We start from the raw sequence: 19,116 nt of genomic DNA, 5'->3' as shown, positions 1-19,116 counted from the left end.
GAAAAAAATCTACTTAAAGTACTTTTTTTAATTTAAATACTTTTACTTAAGAGTAAAAAGTAAAAGTATTTCACACAAATTTTGATAAAGTGTTATTAATTTGTCAAAGTGTTAAACGTAGTGATATATATATATATATATATTTTTTTTTACATATTTCTTAATTTTTCTTATGAATTATGTGTAGTTGCTCAAAGCCAAAAAAAAAGAAAAAAAAGAAAAAAAAGAGAGACAAAAACCTCCAATCAAAGTTATTTTTACTTTTCAATCCAGTAAACAAAAAAAAAAAAAAAAGTATCCATTTATGTACAGTTCTTTACTACTTGTACTTTGTTACTTTCCACCATTGTTTATATTTATAGTTTGGCTTCATGACGAGCTGACTGAAGGGTCCCTAATACACCATGCATAACAAAACCACTACATAGTCTTATCTTTCTGCATTTATTTATTCTTTTTCAGCGCTCACATAAAGTAGGACTCCAGCAGAAGCGGCTGCAGCTCTCCGGTGCGCGTTGGAGGCTCCAGAAGACGCTCGTGGAGGTTCAGGAGGCTCGGATGTGGGCGGGGACTGTGTCTGAGGTCTCCCTGTCCGCAGCGACGCACCGCGCATTTTGGACTCGGAAAGCTGCACCATCCGAGCAAACATCATGGCAACGACTACCTGCACACGCTTCACAGATGAATACCAGCTGTACGAGGAGCTTGGCAAGTAAGCCTTCTGACTTCTATGATGTCTTTGCGCGCAATTTGGCTCCTGCGAATAGTAGAAGCTGATACAGACAGAGCGATTGAGCATGGGCGCGTGATGCTGGAGGAGAATGCTTCAGTCCTTGGCAGCAAACTTATACCAGAGCTTTCCCGCACTTTTACAGAAACTGCCTCGGAAACGCACGTCTCTGTACTATTTGTCTCAATGTCACGCTTTAATCCGTGAGTGCTGCTCTGTGTGTGGGGAGTGTATGCGCCTAAAGGCTGATTAGGGACAAATTTAGCTACTAATGTCCAAGAAGATGTGTCTGAATTACACTGCCTCATCCTGTGCTGTACATTTGAATGTCTTTAGAGCGTGGGGACTGAAGTGGACATGGGACCTGACTACCACTAATCTAAGGACATGTCTTCTAGTCCATGCACACACAAATGGTCATAGATGTATTCCATAGAGTGGCAGAGACGATTGGAGATGTGATCAGGTTGTGCGTGGGCTGAGGAATTCTCTGCAATGTCAGTGCAGTGTCCAAATTCACTGCCTTCACTTACAGACCCTTATTTGCTCAGATAGCCTAGTTGATGTTGATGATGTCGACCTATGGCCTTGTGGGAGACCTGTGATAAGTTCAGGACAACAACCACAGCAGCTGTCTCCCCGCTGATAACAAATGACTTGTTGTGTTTCAGCCTTTTAGTTGTGTGGTGTTGTATTGTGATTTGAGTGGGCTGTGCAGATGTGTGCTTACAGCCTGTGATTAGCTTCCCCTGTCCTCCCCTCCCTGACTGGCGCTGGCTCAGTTAAACAGCACTTTGTTCAATCACATTAGTTGGTTTATTTCAGCATTTAACAAATTCCTGTATGTTATTGAAATATGTTGTGTAAGTAGTTAACCAACCAACCCAAAATATCTGACATCCAGTATGCTAAAAAACTGTTATCTAAATCAGATTACATTGAACATACAGTGGGTAAAATGATGTTCAGATGTCTTTACTGCACCCCTGTAATTCCCAGCAGCAGCAGCGTGGTCCTTCACCTGTCACAGCCCTGCCACATGGCCCCACTGTCATGCTTACTCATCCTTATCACATATGTATGTTAAGAGAGATGCGGTGAACGGAGGCAGAGGCTTGAATCAGAGTGACATGGTTCATTGCGTAACAATGCAAAGGTGAGGTAAAATTAGCTCTGAGAATTGACAGAGGTGGTTATTTCTGTAATTCCCCTCTGGTCTTGGTGAGCAAATGTACAGCAGAGACACCCTCACTTTCATATGCGACTGTTAATACTCAATGCCTTTCATTAGACTGATTTTTTTTCCCGGTTGAATAAAAAAAGAAAAAAGTGTTGATGTCACTTTGATAGCTGAGACGCCTGGTGCGATGCTGACAAAGCTTTTACGCCACTTGACCCCTCTTCTGGTCCTGTCTCCTGTCTGTTTCTCAGGGGGGCTTTTTCTGTGGTTCGCCGCTGTGTCAAACTCTGCACAGGACAAGAGTATGCTGCAAAAATCATCAACACCAAAAAGCTTTCAGCCAGAGGTAAGAGAGGAAACCACAAGCACAACAACTCTGTGTACTTCCAGGGAAAAGAGGAAGCAGAGGATTTATTTTCATTACGCTATCTATGTGTACGTCCCAGTTTTGAAGTCTCATTAGCATATTTTAGCAAGTGTTTGATTTGAGCGTGTGAAGCCTCCACTTTTGTTCCATTCAGAGCAGCAGATGACACTTTCACTCAGGTGCACTTTCAAATCTATTCACTGAAACACAATTCCAGATTATCCCAGCTTCAAAAGCACGGCCGGGATTCACACAATTTTCCAATAGTTCCAGTACAGCTAAAATATGCACATGGGGTCTGTCTGCAGGCATCGCAAAGACAAAATAGCCAAAGTGCTTTTTGCAATCTTTTTAAATTTAAAACGCCATTATTGGTCTGTGTCTAAAATGGGACCAGTTATCCAATGATGCCTCCCACTAGTTGTGCTCAGGCTCTTCACTGAGGTGTCAAATGTACCAAACTCAGCAGCCAAAAATAGATCCTATCACAGTGAGGTATAATTACAAGAAATTTGAAGACTTTATATTAACTGCTATCAATTGGACCAGCTGACTGTACATAACTGCATTGCGCAACTTATGTATTTTTGTAACATCAACTGTCTCTGTTTGTTTATGTAAAGGTGTAATAGTGAGGTCAGTCATTTATACATGTATTAAATGTTGTATTAAATGAATTGAGACATGTTTGTGCTCCATACGATATTTCTACCACACGTTATATTAAGGTATAAGGCATAATTATTATTACCTGTTATTTTTAATTCAGAAATCATTAAACCAGCATCTATTACAGAAGGTAAAGGGCTTATTATTATTATTTTGATTATTTTACACTTGCAGATCATCAGAAGTTGGAGAGAGAGGCGAGAATCTGCAGATTACTCAAGCATCCAAACATCGGTAAGACTTAATACATGGCGGTGAAGTAAACAGCGTATTAGTGGTAACGGTACTGTGCAAGAGCATCTGTAACATGATGCATGACCCACTTAAGCTTTTCACATATTATGTAAAAGAAGTGTCAGCTCCCACAACATGTCCCATAAATATATTCATAAATACATTAAATGCTTCCATTCAGGGTGTTTGCCTGTGCTAGTTTTGCAGGAGCAGATCAGTTAATGTTAAAATGGTGGGGGCTGCTTGAAGTTGCATATTCATTTGGTGCACACTAGTGAGGAAGATCACTTTAGTGGAAGAAACGTCGTTACGTTAACACAAGGAGAAGTCACACACACACGGTATAATATTTTCTCTTACGGTCTTAATGTATCTATTATCTGTTTTCTTGCTTTTGCTCAGTTCGCCTCCATGACAGTATTTCAGAGGAGGGTTTCCACTATCTCCTCTTTGACCTGTGAGTTGCTTCATCAACTCTTCTTGTTTCTTTAAATTTGTTTCCTCTGTTCTCTCTTCTTATTGTGAAGTCAAGTTTACACGCTTTGCCAATACTTTACAAAGACTGGAACCAAGTTTTCTCCCCCGGGGTTGTGAGAGGATTGATTGACAGGTAGATCAGCCAATCAGAAAGATGCACGGTCCATTTCTATCAAAACAAAAATGGCATCTTAAAAGTAAAAAGAATGAAAAAAATTATGAATCAATGTGTGAAGTTCTATTCTCTGTTGAATTAAGAGATGTTATAGATTTAGTTTTGAAAATGTAAGGAAAGGGTTTTTCATGGATTGGTGGCTACAGTTGGAATTGGCACAAAAACTTGTCTAAGAAATGAAATGCTGTATGTCTGAACCCAAACCTTTTTGCATTTGAACTGAATAGAATAAGGGGCTGCCTCACCAGGCTAATTCTGAATCATGTTTCTCCCGTCTCCCACTCTGAGCTTGATTTTTCTCTTTTTTTTCTCGTTCTCTCCTCTATCCTCCCTACATCTCTATCCTCTACATTGCTTCCTCCCTTCATCCTCTTTCTTTTCCCCTACTCATTTGGTCTTTCCTTCTATCGCTTTGCACTTGTAAGATAGTTCCCCCATTACATAACAACCCCCCTTGCCCTCCTCTTTTTACCTCCTCATTGCGGCTCCATCTTTAATGCACACACCGCTCACTCCCCCGCACCGGAGCCAGTCTCCATGGCAACCCAGTCAGAGAGAATCCTGCAGCCGGGGTTTCCCCCTAATGAGGACATCCCCCTCCTGCCTCTGTGTGTGTGTGTGTGTGTGCGCGCTGCCTCCCAAAGACAATGCGTTTCTGAGCGCTGTTTGCTCTTTTTAACGTCCATCTTTGTCGTTCGCAGGGTGACAGGAGGAGAGCTGTTTGAAGATATTGTTGCTAGAGAGTACTACAGTGAAGCAGATGCCAGGTAAACTTCCAGTGAATCCTACATCATGTGCTAGTCATGGAGCCACTGCAGTCGACTGAGAGGAAAATGTGGATCTCACAACAAGCACACGTAGAGCTGGCACACAGACACAAGAGTGAGGGAAAATACCTTAATGCAGCTTTTGCTCTGTGAACTGAATCACAATTAAGGTCGACTTGAATTCCCCTGACTGCAAGATTAGAGACAGATGGAAACGTACAGAAAATCACATACGCCCACACGAGAAAAAACATACATCAGTTTCAGTGGGGGCGGTTTATAAAGGCTAATAAAAGGGGACCGGTGTTTTAAAAGAAAACAGCCTCAGTCAAATGTGACATTAATTTCATCAAGTTTCAGGTGGTCTAAGGTGTTCAAATGCAGTTAGACAGATGTTGCAAGGCAGTTTTGAGATATTTTATGTCCTTCTCTGTCACTCTGTTAGGATAATACACTTGACTTTTTCCTGTAATATTGCATTAAGTAGTAATGCGATAAATGATGTCTCTATATTATATTATTATTAGACTAAAGGCGCCATATTTTTTTTGTGATTGCCTCTTTCCCTTTTGTGTTTGAATCATTAAAATCATTATTTACATTTGTTGTCCCATCGTCAGCTTTGTTTTCTCTCCTATTTGAATAAGTCGTGTGTTGCTGTGTGACTGTGTGTGCCTGTGTGTGTCTGTGTGTGTTACTGTGTGTCTCTGTGTGTCTCTCTGTGTTCATGTGTGTGTCTCGGTGTGTCTGTGTGTGTGTCTCTGTAGGTTTTATGTGTGTGTCTGTGTCTCTGTGTATGTTTCTGTGTGTGTCTCTGTGTATTCCAGTGTGTCTCTCTGTGCATGCCTAGGTGTGTGTCCTGTGTGTGTTTCTGTGTATGTCCCTGGTATGTCTATGTGTGTTCCTGTGTGTGCTCTAGTGTGTGTCCCTGCATGTGTCTGTGGTTCTGTGTGTGTTCCTGTGTGTTTTCCCGTATGTGTCTCTGTGTGTTTCTGTGTGCGCTTCTGAGTGTGTTTCCGTCTGTGTTCCTGTGTGTGTTCCTAAGTGTGTTCCTGTTTGTGTCTCTGTGTGTGTGTGTTCCTGTGCATGTGTCTCTGTGTGTGTTCCTGTGTGTCTCTGTGTATGTCTATGTTTGTGTCTCTGTGTGGGTGCGTGACAGCACAGCGTGATCTATGTCCAGCCGTGTCTCACTGACGTTTTTTCTGCATCCTCCATCTGCACTCAGGATCCATCCTTCACTTCTCTGTCTCTCTCCTTTACATAAATGCAGTTTCATATTTTGCTTTACTTTAATCAAAACTAAATAGAACATTGGATAATATTTAATAACTGTGAGATTACATATTTGCCAAACTTTTATTTTGGCTCAAACAGTGAGAAAAAGTGTGATGAATAAATAAAAAATTGTGTGTCACAGTTTAACAAATGTTTTTTTGTTTCTGATCATTTGACTCAAAACAGATTTTTTCATAGGAATTTCAAAGGTTTTTCTCTTGATTATCCTGTTAATTATCATAAATAACCATCTTACAGTGTGTGTAAACTCATCCTAAATGTTGACTCCCTGTCCGAGCCCCTCTCAGTGTGTCTCGTTGCTTTCTGTTGTCATCCCTCCTGATGCGTTGCTTACTGTTGTGTCTCTGCAGTCACTGTATTCATCAGATTCTAGACAGTGTGTCTTACACACACCAACATGACATAGTGCACAGGGACCTTAAGGTGTGTGTACCTCATTCTTGCACTGCTCTGCACCTGTCAGACCTCCCTTCACCCCTGTGTCCTGCTCTGTTCTCCTGCCTGTGACCTTGCCTGCGCCTGCTGTCTGTCTCTGTCTGCAGATGCCCGTTTTTCAGATGTTGCTTTGGGAACTCTTTGCACTATTTTACAGGGTCAAAGATAGAATGACAATCTCCTTAAGTGCATGGGACAGAGTGTAGTACATTCTGTAGAATGAAAACAAAACTTAAAAATCTATTAGATATATTAACAGCTCTGATGAATAAATTATACAAACACAGAGAGCACAGGTTAGGCCTCTATGAAGTTGCAGTACTCCTAGGCTGCCTGTCTGACTAACGTTTGGCATTTTCCCCTACACTGAAAATAGCACACCTTATGACAACAGAAGTCAACAGACAGGTTTACTCCTCCTGTGCTTTGATAGAGGTCTGACTGAACTGACTGTATGGAATGAGTGCTGGGTACTTTAGTGACTGCGGAAAATACGTGCAGTGCGAATGTGGGGCGTGTATTAAGACATTGCTGCCTCTGCATGGATGTGACAGTTGGGGGCTGAATGTTGTTCAGACTAACCTGCTCCCCCTACTGTTTGCATGCAGTCATTGCATCCAGCAGATCCTGGAAGCTGTGCTCCACTGCCATCAGATGGGTGTTGTACACAGAGATCTGAAGGTAAGTTTTCCCCCAAAGAGAGTGTTTGGAGCAGTCATGTGGTTGGTGTGTGTGTGTTTAGGTCTGACTATTGTACTTGCCTCTGACAGTTGGTAAGTCCAATGAACAGTATACAAACCACATGCTTGTGCATGGAGCCGTAACTAAATAACAATATGCATGACTGCTTGCTGTTTTTTCATTAGGCCGATGTCTGTGCATGCCTGTAATAAATCACTACTTTAAATATTCAAAGTTTCTGTATTTCTGTGGAAGTAATGCAAACTATGTGCACTAAAGATAAAATGTTGTAATCTCGCACATATTATCAGACGAAGTGTGCACAGCAGTGGACTGACTAAAAGTTCTTGGTGTTAAATATGTTGTATATAGACTAGTGATTAACGTGCAACCTAAGTTTAAAATGTTGAGCTTCTTCTGTTCCTTTATAACTGGCTTTATAAAATTTATAATATGATATTCTTAAGCCAATACTTGGTTTAATATTGATTAATTTGTATTATATAACCTTTCAGCAGCTTAAAAACATTTTTCAATGAAAATTTGTCCGGGGCCACACTGGACTAGTGATGTATAAAATAAGTGCAGTGATTTTTTAACATAATTGCACTATAATTTGCACTATCCTGTGGAGCCAGCAGAGGGCAATAAAGGCACTGTATTCAGCCTGTTATACACGTTGATAGTTACTATATTAGAAAACCCTCCACGACTACTTAAGGCAACATTTGGTGACTTGAGTGGGTTGGGTCAGTGGTATGTTGAGTCAGATGTGCGTGTTTTTTTTGTTTTTTTTTCCCCTCAGCCTGAAAATCTCCTCCTGGCGAGCAAGTGTAAGAATGCTGCAGTGAAACTCGCAGATTTTGGCCTCGCAATTGAAGTCCAAGGAGACCAACAGGCATGGTTTGGTATGCTCATAATCCCTCAATATAATGAATTATTATTATTGAGAAAGACAGAGGAATATTGAGACTGGTGAACACTGGTTGTCTGAGGCTCACCTTGTGGGTGACTCATTTTAGCCGATAACACCCAATGTATTACTAAAAACAAATAATTTGCAGAAGCGTGAAGACATGCATTTCAAAATAAACATTTCCTATTTACAGAAAAACACTATTGTGTGTAGGTTTTGCAGGCACTCCCGGATACTTGTCTCCTGAAGTTCTGAGGAAAGAGGCTTATGGTAAACCCGTAGACATTTGGGCATGTGGTAAGGATTTCTCCTTATTTTATTTATTTTTAAACTGATGCCTCCTCCACTTTTCATAACATAATTAATATATTTTGTTCTGAGTAGGTGTGATTCTTTATATTCTTTTGGTTGGATACCCACCATTTTGGGATGAAGACCAACACAAACTCTACCAGCAAATCAAAGCAGGAGCCTATGATGTAAGGCTGCTGCTTACATATGACTCACTTTGTTAAACCTTTTTAAAGTCTTTGAGGTTAAGAGGAGTCGAAACTCTGATTGATCGCATGTGTTTTTTTAGAATTTGAGTCAAATTAAAGTCAAATGTTTATAATTATGTGTGTGCAGTTTCCATCCCCAGAATGGGACACAGTGACGCCTGAGGCTAAAAATCTGATCAACCAGATGCTGACCATCAACCCAGCCAAAAGAATCACTGCACAGGAGGCCCTGAAGCACCCATGGGTCTGCGTAAGTGTGTAGAAATGTTTATATAATTAAAGAACTGCTTGAAATTACATTACACACTATTACACGTGGTATTTTCAAAAATCTTATTTTTTACAAAATATAGATATTTAGCAACAGGGTAAGTACATTTAAATGTCCACAGCAGATCAGAGCCATAGATGTTTAATGAACCCAGAGTCCAAGTCTGACAGAAACAATATATAGATTAGTATATATAATATATACACATAAATATGAAAGTTGTGTTCATCCAACTCAAGGATGTTTGCCAAATACATTGTCATCTCAGGTGCTATGTCTGTGCACTCAAGTGTTACTCACACAGTTTGCCCACATAAACTTGTCACTGTCTCTGTTCGTAATACCTTATTTTTAGTTCCTCTTCTTTTTATACTTTCAGCAACGCTCAACAGTCGCCTCTATGATGCATAGACAGGAGACTGTGGAGTGTCTCAAGAAGTTTAACGCCAGAAGGAAACTCAAGGTTTAAAAATATTTATTTTAAAGGCCATTGTTTAAGTCACCAGTTAAAATCTACTTTCCTCTGCTTTTTTGTCAAGGGGGCAATTTTGACCACTATGCTAGTCTCCAGAAACTTCTCTGGTGAGTGCAGCTCTCTGGACAACAGGGCAATCTGTTTCAGATACACTTTAATATTTTACATGTTGAAGGAAGCAATGCTAAATTTCCATCTAACAAAAGTTGTTCTTGATCATCCTTCAAACAGAACGCCTTTAAGTCAATAAACCTTGTTACAATCATAATATGTGGAGAGAAATGCAAACACATACAGTATGGCTATATTAAATCAAAAGACACCATCACAACTGTTGTATTTCTGTTTTTAAGTGGGACGTCAGACTACAGCCCCTGCTGCTGTCAGTGCAGTTGCTGGGACCACTGCAGGCATTGTTGAACAAGGTAATCATATCTAAATACTCTCTAGTAGTGATATTTATATGCTTGATTTTTGGCTTTGGTGGGGTTGGGCACCCACTGTATTCTACATTGTTCTAAAATACTATAACATTCTGCTTGCAGTGGCTTAGCTTGTTTTAATCTGTCTTTCTAAATCTTTCTCTAATGCTACGGAAACGTTTGCCAAGGTAAGATCATCTCTCATGTGAAGCACAGCGTATTTAACCGCCAGACGTCTTTGCCGGGTTTGGTTTAGGCTTTTGTTTTTGTTATCTGGTGTGTTCTCTTGCTTCAGAGGAATTATGGCACAAATTTGTTTCTATGCTGCATCTTACATTTCTCATGCACAAGGGATTAAAAGGTATAAATGTACAGAGTGCCTTTTAAAACGGAAATGGCTTGAAAGCAAAGCAGGAAGTGATCCTATTCCATTACTGAAATTAGAGTTATCTTTTTAGCTGCATCTGTCGGAATTTTTTACAATATTAAACCATGAATAAATTTAGTGGTGGTGATTTGATAAAAATCCAGCCTACTCTAGAGATTAACAGCCTCATTATCATATACCTGCCTCTCCATTTTCCGCTGCTTTTGCCCCTAATCCCGGCCTATCAGTGCATGTGTGTCCTGGGAGAGTATTGGGATTAAATGGTAAATCATGACTTTTGCCTCATAGCCGATGCCCTCTGCTTATGCAATGCAGACTTAGGTGCTAGTTGGTTCATGGGTTTTCTTCAGTGCTGGAAGGGTTTTTGAGTGCGACAGATAAATTAGCTTCTTTGTCTTAAGAGGCAAATATGGCAAATTGTACAGATCCAAGATATCCTCCAAGGTGTAGTAAAATGTGATTATCTAAACTGGTGTTATGTGTACTCTACCATCTGAGGGTGTGTCATTTTGCCTCTCTGCAGCAGCCAAGAGTCTCCTCAATAAAAAGGCTGATGTCAAGGTGAGTCTTAACATCTACACTGTTTTTACCTTCCTCTTTTCCTTTTCATATCTTCTTTGCTGCTTTTGATGTATTTATTTCTGCCCTATTCTTATGCATGTGATCACAACCTGCACGTACGTTTATCAGTTAATGCAGAATGCTTAAACACTGATTATAACTTTCATCTTTTAGCAGTAATTACTTTTAATGAGGCTATTTAATTACTTTAGTTACTTTTTATTATTACGTTTATTTATGTTTTCTGCTCTTCTAAATCTTGGTAACCCACTTATTTACTTAAAGGTCCTATATTACGCAAAATGTACTTTAAATCATGTCAGAATTCTGTTACCTCCTCAAAAACATATCTGGAGTTGTATTTTGTTTTATTCACATATTTTTGGATAACCCTGAATTATTGGGCTGACTGTATCAAAAAAGCTCCAAATACTCTGTTCCACGTTGTAAAGTCATGAAGTGACTTTTGCAAGGTAAAAGGTAGTTAAACGCTACCTTTTTCCTTTAGTAGAGATTGGCAATTCTAGTGTTGAAATTATCCAAATCATTCTAGTGAAGGTGTACGGAGTTTAAAAACACAGTGGAGCACTTCCTGTATTACCACTTGACATCACAAGCTGGAACAGAGTACTTTTTATTCAAGAGGAAAACCCAACCTAAATATACGTTGTGTGACAAACATGCGGGAATGAAACAAAACTCTAGGTATGTTTTTGGTGAGGAAACAACATTATAACATAGATGAGAAAATAGCGTAATATGGGCCTTTAATGACCAGTACTCTCCCAGAACAAGACCACCTCAGCAAGACCTAATGTTTCTATGCAATGCCTCCTTGTGTTGTGTTGTTGTATTTTTTGACTAATTTAAACCTCAATAATCTCAAACATTCACATTCAAGCATTCTCTAATTTAGACACAGGCTCTTCTCTTTTGGTCCTCTGATGCTAATCTCAGATTATTTTCCAACAGATTATTAATCTGTTTTTACATAATCACTTTTTCTCCTTGGATGCACCCAATTCTCTCCACTGCCTCAGAAAACCTCTGTTTTCTGGACAAATACACATTTTAAACCAAAATCTGTCAAACATACTACGGCCTTTGTAGAATAATTACTTATTTGCACAGCACACTATTTGTATATGAAAAAGCACAGTATGTCTTTAAGACCATTGTCCACAGTTGTAAAGAAATATAGTATTTCTGTGTTCATAACAATGTAGCTGCATAAAATGATACACAACATCATAGGTATTTTGTTGTTATATGCTCAGTTTGCATTTGCAATGTAAATCTGACGCTTGTTTCATAGATGTGGAGGATGTTGCTGTCATTGGCTCACTCGTGCATTGTTGAATCATATTTGTGTGTAATATAATTTAATTTGCAATTCACTCTGAAATTTATAATTGCCACACTTTTAATCCTTCAGGGGGCACTTTTGTTGTTACTGAGCACTAATGGCACACTTTGTGTTTTCTGCGCAGCCCCAGACTAACAGCACCAGAAACAGCATAGTCACCAGTCCCAAAGGCAACGTCCCATCAGCTGCACTGGTATGCAGCTGTGTGTCTGTTTGTCCGACAAATCACAGATGTGTGGAGTGTGAAGAAGGAGCATGCAGATAATGTGTGCTTGTTTGGAAATATCATGTAAATAAAATCATAAGTTTATACAATACCCTAAATTAAACAGTTTGACACCGTACAATGTGGGTGAATTTGCTGCAGTGGTTTTAGTGTTGCCTATGGAGTCTACAGTGTTATATCTGTGTTAATATAGATATTGGCCGATATGTGGGGTTTTTGTTTAGTTATCAGCCTCTTTATGGACACAAATTTGGGTAATTTTTTTCTTTTTGTGCCCATGTGTCATTCTGAATTTGTCCCTAGTTGTGTCATTTAGAAAAAAAAAAGGACTAATTCAGTTTTTAAGTTATTTTTGTGAACTTAACTACAATTTGTGCGTCTTGCTGATGAATATTGTAATTGACATTGAGCATTTTTACATGAGTTCAAATATTCCGGTTATAAGCCTTATCCTGTTTATAACAGTATTCTGTATATGACATTTACACGCGCTCAGAGAAACCAGGATACTAATCTCCCTGTACTATACTATACAGGGACCTCATTAGAGTGGGAAATATGGCACGGATAATGCAAGGAGCAAAACATGTTAGCAACTTTACTTACTTAAGCCAATTTATCACGCTTTCAACAAAAAAAATCAAGATATATATACAAATAATATTATGAGACTATAGAGCACAGTCACAGCTTCAGAAAAAGGCATGAACAGTAAAAAATCCAACAGAGTCGCAAAAAGTGTTCAGTTCAAGAGCAACGTAATCAGCCACAGAATGAATATATTGTTAAAAAGTTGCTTTCTTGTACATCTATATGTTGTTTGTAGATATAACGTTTTACAAAGCTGTCGTAAGCATTTGAGTCATTTTTGGGAAGATGCTGTTCATACTGTATTTGTTACTTTAATCTCACATGTTCAGTGCAGCACCAGTGTTGAGAAATTAGGACGCTGCCTCTACATGGCACACTATCCTGCATACTATCAGAATATCCCAGTGAGAACCGGGATACTGGCTTATCCAGGACACGGAAATCAGGATACTGCGTTTATATGGACACACACAGAACCAGGATATTCAAAAAACCTGATCATAACCGGGATAGTCAAATGCATATATACGCGCTCAGTGACATCCACGTCAGAGAATTCCCTAATGTTGCTGATTGGAATCCCGCCAAGCACAAACTGGTGTTTATGCTTCGCCTCCATTGCCCACTCCACGCACAGTAATGTAGCTGATCTTTTTTTATTTTATTTTTTTATACAGATACTACTTTAAACAACCTACACAGATTTTATGCTATTTTTATAGGGTAAAGTGGAGAAAAAAAACAAAAAACAAACATGGATCACTTGAGGTCTCAGTCACCCTCATCTACTAATATATAGTACTCATCTTTTCTGATGTTCTCTTTCATTGGTCCATTTTCCATGTTCCTTGCATCCATTGTGATACATTTACAGTTTTGATATAAGCCCTGTTATGCCCATGGCAGCCACTCTCATTCATATCCACCTCTCTTGTCTTTACTTCTCATTGTTATCCAGGAGCCTCAGACTACTGTTATTCATAACCCAGTAGATGGGATCAAGGTACATTCTACTCACTCTTTCATTTTCTTCCATTTTTCTGCCTCTAATCTTTATTTCAGGTTCATTTTGTTGAGTATATGTGTTTTTTATTAATTTTGTGCATGATGGGCTCCAAAGTGAGGTGCTCTCTCTCTTGTACTGTATTATAGTGCCCCTGTGTGTATGGGAGGCTCAGCGATAAAGCTTGAACAATCTTAACAAGACTTTGCCTTGTGTAGATCTTAACCACTGTTGAACTGTCAGAACAGTGGTTAAATGTTTTGCGTTCTACCATGTTGAGCATCCCAACTGAGAAATGCCTGTGCAGTGCCTCTGCGCAGCTGCTGAGTCACTCATAGATTAGCTGTCACTGAGTCTGACCAAAGTGTCATGTGAAGTTTTGTGTAAAAGGTCCAAAAAGTAAAGTGTGTGCATGTGTTATTTTGTGACTGGTTTCTTCAAATAAAATGATTTTGATTTCTACAGACACTGATATATATTTGTTTGCAGGAATCATCGGACAGCAGTAACACTACCATAGAGGATGAGGATGTGAAAGGTAAAATTAAGTTTTGGCTGCCTATGCTTATGGTTTTATTGATGCATACAGTAGTCAGTTATCATGATGAGAAACACAGAGGATGGAGACTTGAACCCTGCTCTGACCACTTGTTTACTTCCCTTGTGTCCTTGGGCAAGTCACTTCTTACTGTATGAATATGCTTATATAAGAAATAAACAGATAACATGTTTTGTAAACACCTAGTAGTGAGCAGAATCTTTAAAATCAGGTAAATCATTTAAAATACATTTACAATAAATAAGGTAAACTTTAGTGAATATTTATCTTATTGACAATGCTGAAAGGAGCTCTGTTTGTTGCTGGCTTATGGTTGAGAACAAGAGTATATGAGTGAAATTGTTCATTTAACATAAACATGATTATGTCACAATGTAAGAAAGACATATGTCAGTGTGTATTTCATTAAGAGGTGAAAAGATGATTCTAATGAATTTCTTTTGTGGGTTCATGCTCAGCTTCACTTAAGGAAGATGTTTTAGTATTCATAATTTATACACATTCTGAAACATCTAAATAATGTATGCTTTTGATTTCATAATGGTAGATGGTTTCTAAAAATGATTCAAGATCGTTCTTACAATGATACATCATCTGAATTCTTTGCTTTGTAGTATAGTATAATAACATCATTTGTGCAAATATGGGACAATTATATCGACAAAACAATATACTAAAGCTGCAAAATTTGAAAATTATGGCATTAAAACTTACTTGTATGAAGACCTATTTGTATGAGGGTTGTGACTGCTTATTTGTAAATCAAATGAACAATATGCATGTAGCTAGGAGTGGTTTCTAATGGAGAAGGAGAGATGTAGGGAAATAAGAAACAGAAATAGAGAGAGAGAGAGAGAAGAAAGAGAGAGAAAGAGGAAGAGAGAGAGAGGACAGGGAGAGCACAAGGGAGACATGGGGGAGCACTAAGCCGTCCTCTCAGAGTCAGGAGGAAGCAGCCGACTAGGACACGCTAAATCTCATCCAGAGCTGGGACAAGGATAGAGTGATGAGCTACAGCAGCCTGGCATCAAAATGAAGAAGTGAAGAAAGATGGATGGAGGTGAGAGGAGATATGGCAACAGTTTTTTTTTTTTTATTGTAAATATAGTAAGGAATAAGATATGTATGTCTTCAGAGGGAAAGGAAGTAGTAATATAAGGAAGTAGTTTAAAGTGTGCACTGAAGCGTAGTGTAGACTTTATTCAAGCTGACACATTTGAGGGACAGGGCAGATCAGATTTACACTGCTTTTGGTGAGTTGAAAGTCCACAGTGTTTGTCTTAACATGTTGAACATTTCATGCCATTAATTACAGTGACATTATTATTATACGCTTAGGTGCATATAACCCTTTAATGTGATGAGATGGGCCAGTATCACAGTGTTCTAATTTCTCTACAGCTCGAAAACAGGAGATCATAAAGATCACAGAGCAGCTTATTGAAGCTGTCAACAACGGAGACTTTGAGGCCTATGCGTGAGTTTTTCACATGTTTTCGTCTTGTATCATTTTTAGCAGATCTTGTGTGTGAAGTAACCGCTAAAGCTCTCTATCGACCTGGAAAAAACATTAATCTGACTGCCATACAAATGTGTTTCATCTTTGTATTAAAAGATTAAAGAGTAATTACTTATTTTATCCTCTTAATACCACACACTTTAGACAAATGCTTGACAGATTGAGTGAGGGAGGGGCAAAACGTTGTGAACATTGTTAACAACACCTAAGACCTCACTAGATGTACAGAGCAATTCTGATTTGATGATAAATTTTACATTGTTGCATTTAATATAGAAGTGACCACTCAATCATCTAGGTATGTTTGACTATCAAAAAAGTTGTCAGACAATGGGCAGGTTCTTTAGGTTTAGATGTTTCAGCTTCCATTCAATCCATCTTGCTTTCACAGGAAGATTTGTGACCCTGGCCTCACCTCGTTTGAGCCTGAGGGTTTGGGCAATCTTGTGGAAGGAATGGACTTTCACAGGTTTTATTTTGACAATCGTAAGTGCTTTATTGTAATTTATTTGATGAGAAGTACATTTTTTATATAATGCCTGTTACATTTTTCGTCATAGTTCTCTCCAAAAACAGCAAGCCCATTCACACCACCATCCTCAACCCTCACGTCCACATCATTGGTGATGACGCTGCCTGCATCGCTTACATCCGCCTGACACAGTTTGTGGACGGACAGGGCCATCCCCGGTCCAGCCAATCAGAGGAGACTCGAGTATGGCACCGCAGGGACAGCCGGTGGCAAAATGTCCACTTCCACTGTTCAGGGGCCCCTGCTGCCCCAATGCAGGGATGAGGTATGTACATGAAAACACAGTATAGACTAAATTGGGATTTTAAATTAAGGGTAAATATCGATTCCCTTAATTGTAAACATTTTTGCTGATATTTGGTTGTGAATTTAAAGAAAAAATATGAGGCAAAATATTAGATAGAACTGTTTTTGCATGTTTCCTGACTTGAAAACTTAGTAAACAGATGAAAAGTAAATGTATTATGCTCAAAATATAAAGAAAACTGGTTGTTTAAACTGATACAATTTTAATCATGATAATTTGCACAGTAAACAAATTAGCCGTTGTTGTTTTCAGCTACATGCAACTACTTTCTTCTTTTAGGAGGATGAATTGGTGCTGTGGGAGGACAAAGAAAACCTATGGAAAGATCAGCATGTTATGACAGAGAGAGAGGATCAGCTGGGTGCAGACCTGTCCTCTGTACACCAGCTCTCTCTTCTCTCTGAGTAACATCACTGGACTAAAACATGAAAGCAACACTATCGTCAAACCTTCTGCCAATGGCCTGGACCTAGGTGTACTTTCAAATTAACACCATAGTGACCCGACATACCTAGGCGTAACCTCCTTTACCTTCCACTACAGTCATTGTTAAAATTCTTACTGGATTCGGCCTGTTGTTGTACTCTTTCTATTGTACAGTATATTAATAGTCATTCTCTTTCATTTTGCTATCTTTTTATAACAAGCATGATTCTTCTGTATCTGTGCTATTGAGAGCAGTGGCTATTATGCACGACTTGCCTGTGGACAATGAACATTCAGTACTAAAGTCTCACAGAGACCAGTTGGTGTAATAAGTTCAGTTTTTTTGCTTTCTCTTGTGTGTGTTTGACCCAGAACAGACTTTGTGTGTTGCAGTGTCCCATGGACCCTCTGTAAAATGTTGCACAAATGCAGTGAAAACATGCAGCATGCTAATACAGTACATGAGCTAATAACATCCTGAACATTGCAAGTAACTACTGAAATTAATGTAACTATAAATAACAAGTTAAGTAATAACACTGTTGTGTACATTTGCAGTTTTATTGTGGTGATCTATCTCCAATATGCTGAATTTAATCGCATGACATTTCATGTTAATACATTGATAATTTGGATGTTTCTCTGTGTTTTTTATTTTTGTTAACTAAACTGCAGAAGTGTAAATGAATGCCTTTTTGCACTGGGCTCTGTAATTGCATACAATTTGCAATTTATAATAGAATATTATCACAAATCATATTTGATTTGTTTAATCAATAAATTGAATGTTATGAAAATTTTAAACAACTGAATTCAAAATTTTAGATTTTTTCTAATAGGCTGTTTGAGCACAAAATGTGAAACTTCACTAAATAACTTTTTTCCTCTAAATTTCCATTTACATGGATAGGTTTGTATTGTTACTTTTTTACTTTATTTTTTATTATTATTATTTTTTTAAATCATTTTCATACCCACAATTATGTGCTGATAAATACACCACAGTGTATTTTTCAATCAAAATGCATTACACTGATGGTGCGCACTGACTGAGGGCAATAAATATAAGTATCAGACAAAACTTCAGTAGCATTGTGAAAAATATAATGCTAGAGCAGCGAGCAGTTAATGTGGACTCAGGTTGTTTAACATTCCCCGAAACTGCATTAGACACAAGTGTACAGTGCTTTCTACATTTCCTTTCCACATTTACCACTCACTGTAGACTGGCCAGCTGCATTATTTATAACCAGAGTCACCACAGTGGGGTGGGCAAACATGCCAAAAGACCCCAAAATGGCCTTAAAAGATGTGACTGAATTAACGAGCAGGCTGGGAAAAGTTTCAGTTGTGATGATAGGCAAACTTTCCTAAATCTAAATTGTACATGCACAATAAACATTTTAAAATAATCAACTGTTAAAATGTTCTTGTCAGAGGCCTCCAGACCTCCTCTTGTGTAGGGCCTCAACAGTGTCAATAGTGTCAAGAGACATCTATGTTCTTGAGGTTAGTTAAAGGTCCTACAAACAGAGAACTTATGCAGTTATTGAGCCAAGGGCATAGCAAACCGTTTTCGATGGACATGTGAGATTAAAATGTAATAAAGCTTTTTTTGAACTAAACTGTGTGCCACATTAGATGAATATGAATAGACAGACATATACTGTAGCCTACGTTCATCTTTATATAATAGCCTACAGATTTACACACAACAGGGAGCCTATAAACCTAAACCGTCTATTCTGCTAAATTGATTAAATTATCATTAATTATCATTCCGGAGGTCTCCGCTTACACATGTAAATGAGACAATTAGACACATACTATACACAGCCAAAAGTTTTCCCAATATATTTTCTAAAATAAAAAGACCATGATAAGGCCATTAAATTACCATGATCGATGCCCATTTTTCTTCTAAACTAGAAGTTCAAAATTAGCATTAGGCTTTGGGCAATTACAAATTTAAATGAGATTTTAGTTTCAGTCTTCACCTATGGCTCTTCCTGACGTCAACATGACGCCATAGTGCGCGCTGAT

General features: G+C 38.5%; 1 protein-coding gene across 5 annotated transcripts; it reads left to right on the top strand.

Moving 5' to 3' along the window:
* The first annotated feature begins 508 nt into the window (after positions 1 to 508).
* Positions 509 to 18,695, top strand: LOC117391920 (calcium/calmodulin-dependent protein kinase type II subunit beta). 5 transcript variants are annotated; one of them, XM_033989872.2, is made up of 21 exons: positions 509 to 712; positions 2,162 to 2,256; positions 3,121 to 3,180; positions 3,583 to 3,637; positions 4,534 to 4,599; positions 6,939 to 7,011; positions 7,817 to 7,919; positions 8,141 to 8,224; positions 8,312 to 8,406; positions 8,555 to 8,677; positions 9,078 to 9,161; positions 9,238 to 9,280; positions 9,527 to 9,598; positions 10,510 to 10,544; positions 12,035 to 12,103; positions 13,686 to 13,730; positions 14,220 to 14,268; positions 15,691 to 15,766; positions 16,200 to 16,294; positions 16,369 to 16,605; positions 16,927 to 18,695. In XM_033989872.2, exons 1-20 carry the CDS (start codon positions 651 to 653, stop codon positions 16,602 to 16,604), a joined length of 1,620 nt encoding a protein of 539 aa, XP_033845763.1. In that variant the 5' UTR covers positions 509 to 650; the 3' UTR covers position 16,605; positions 16,927 to 18,695. The 5 variants fall into 5 exon arrangements, with proteins under 5 accessions (XP_033845763.1, XP_033845762.1, XP_033845764.1 ...); XM_033989871.2 differs by having other exon boundaries at positions 10,507 to 10,544; XM_033989873.2 differs by lacking the exon at positions 13,686 to 13,730.
* The last annotated feature ends 421 nt before the right edge of the window (positions 18,696 to 19,116 follow it).

Source organism: Periophthalmus magnuspinnatus, chromosome 23 (assembly GCF_009829125.3).
Source record: "Periophthalmus magnuspinnatus isolate fPerMag1 chromosome 23, fPerMag1.2.pri, whole genome shotgun sequence".
Taxonomy (NCBI): domain Eukaryota; kingdom Metazoa; phylum Chordata; class Actinopteri; order Gobiiformes; family Gobiidae; genus Periophthalmus; species Periophthalmus magnuspinnatus.
Note: the sequence above shows the minus strand (reverse complement) of the source record. Positions and strands in the feature narration are given on the sequence as shown.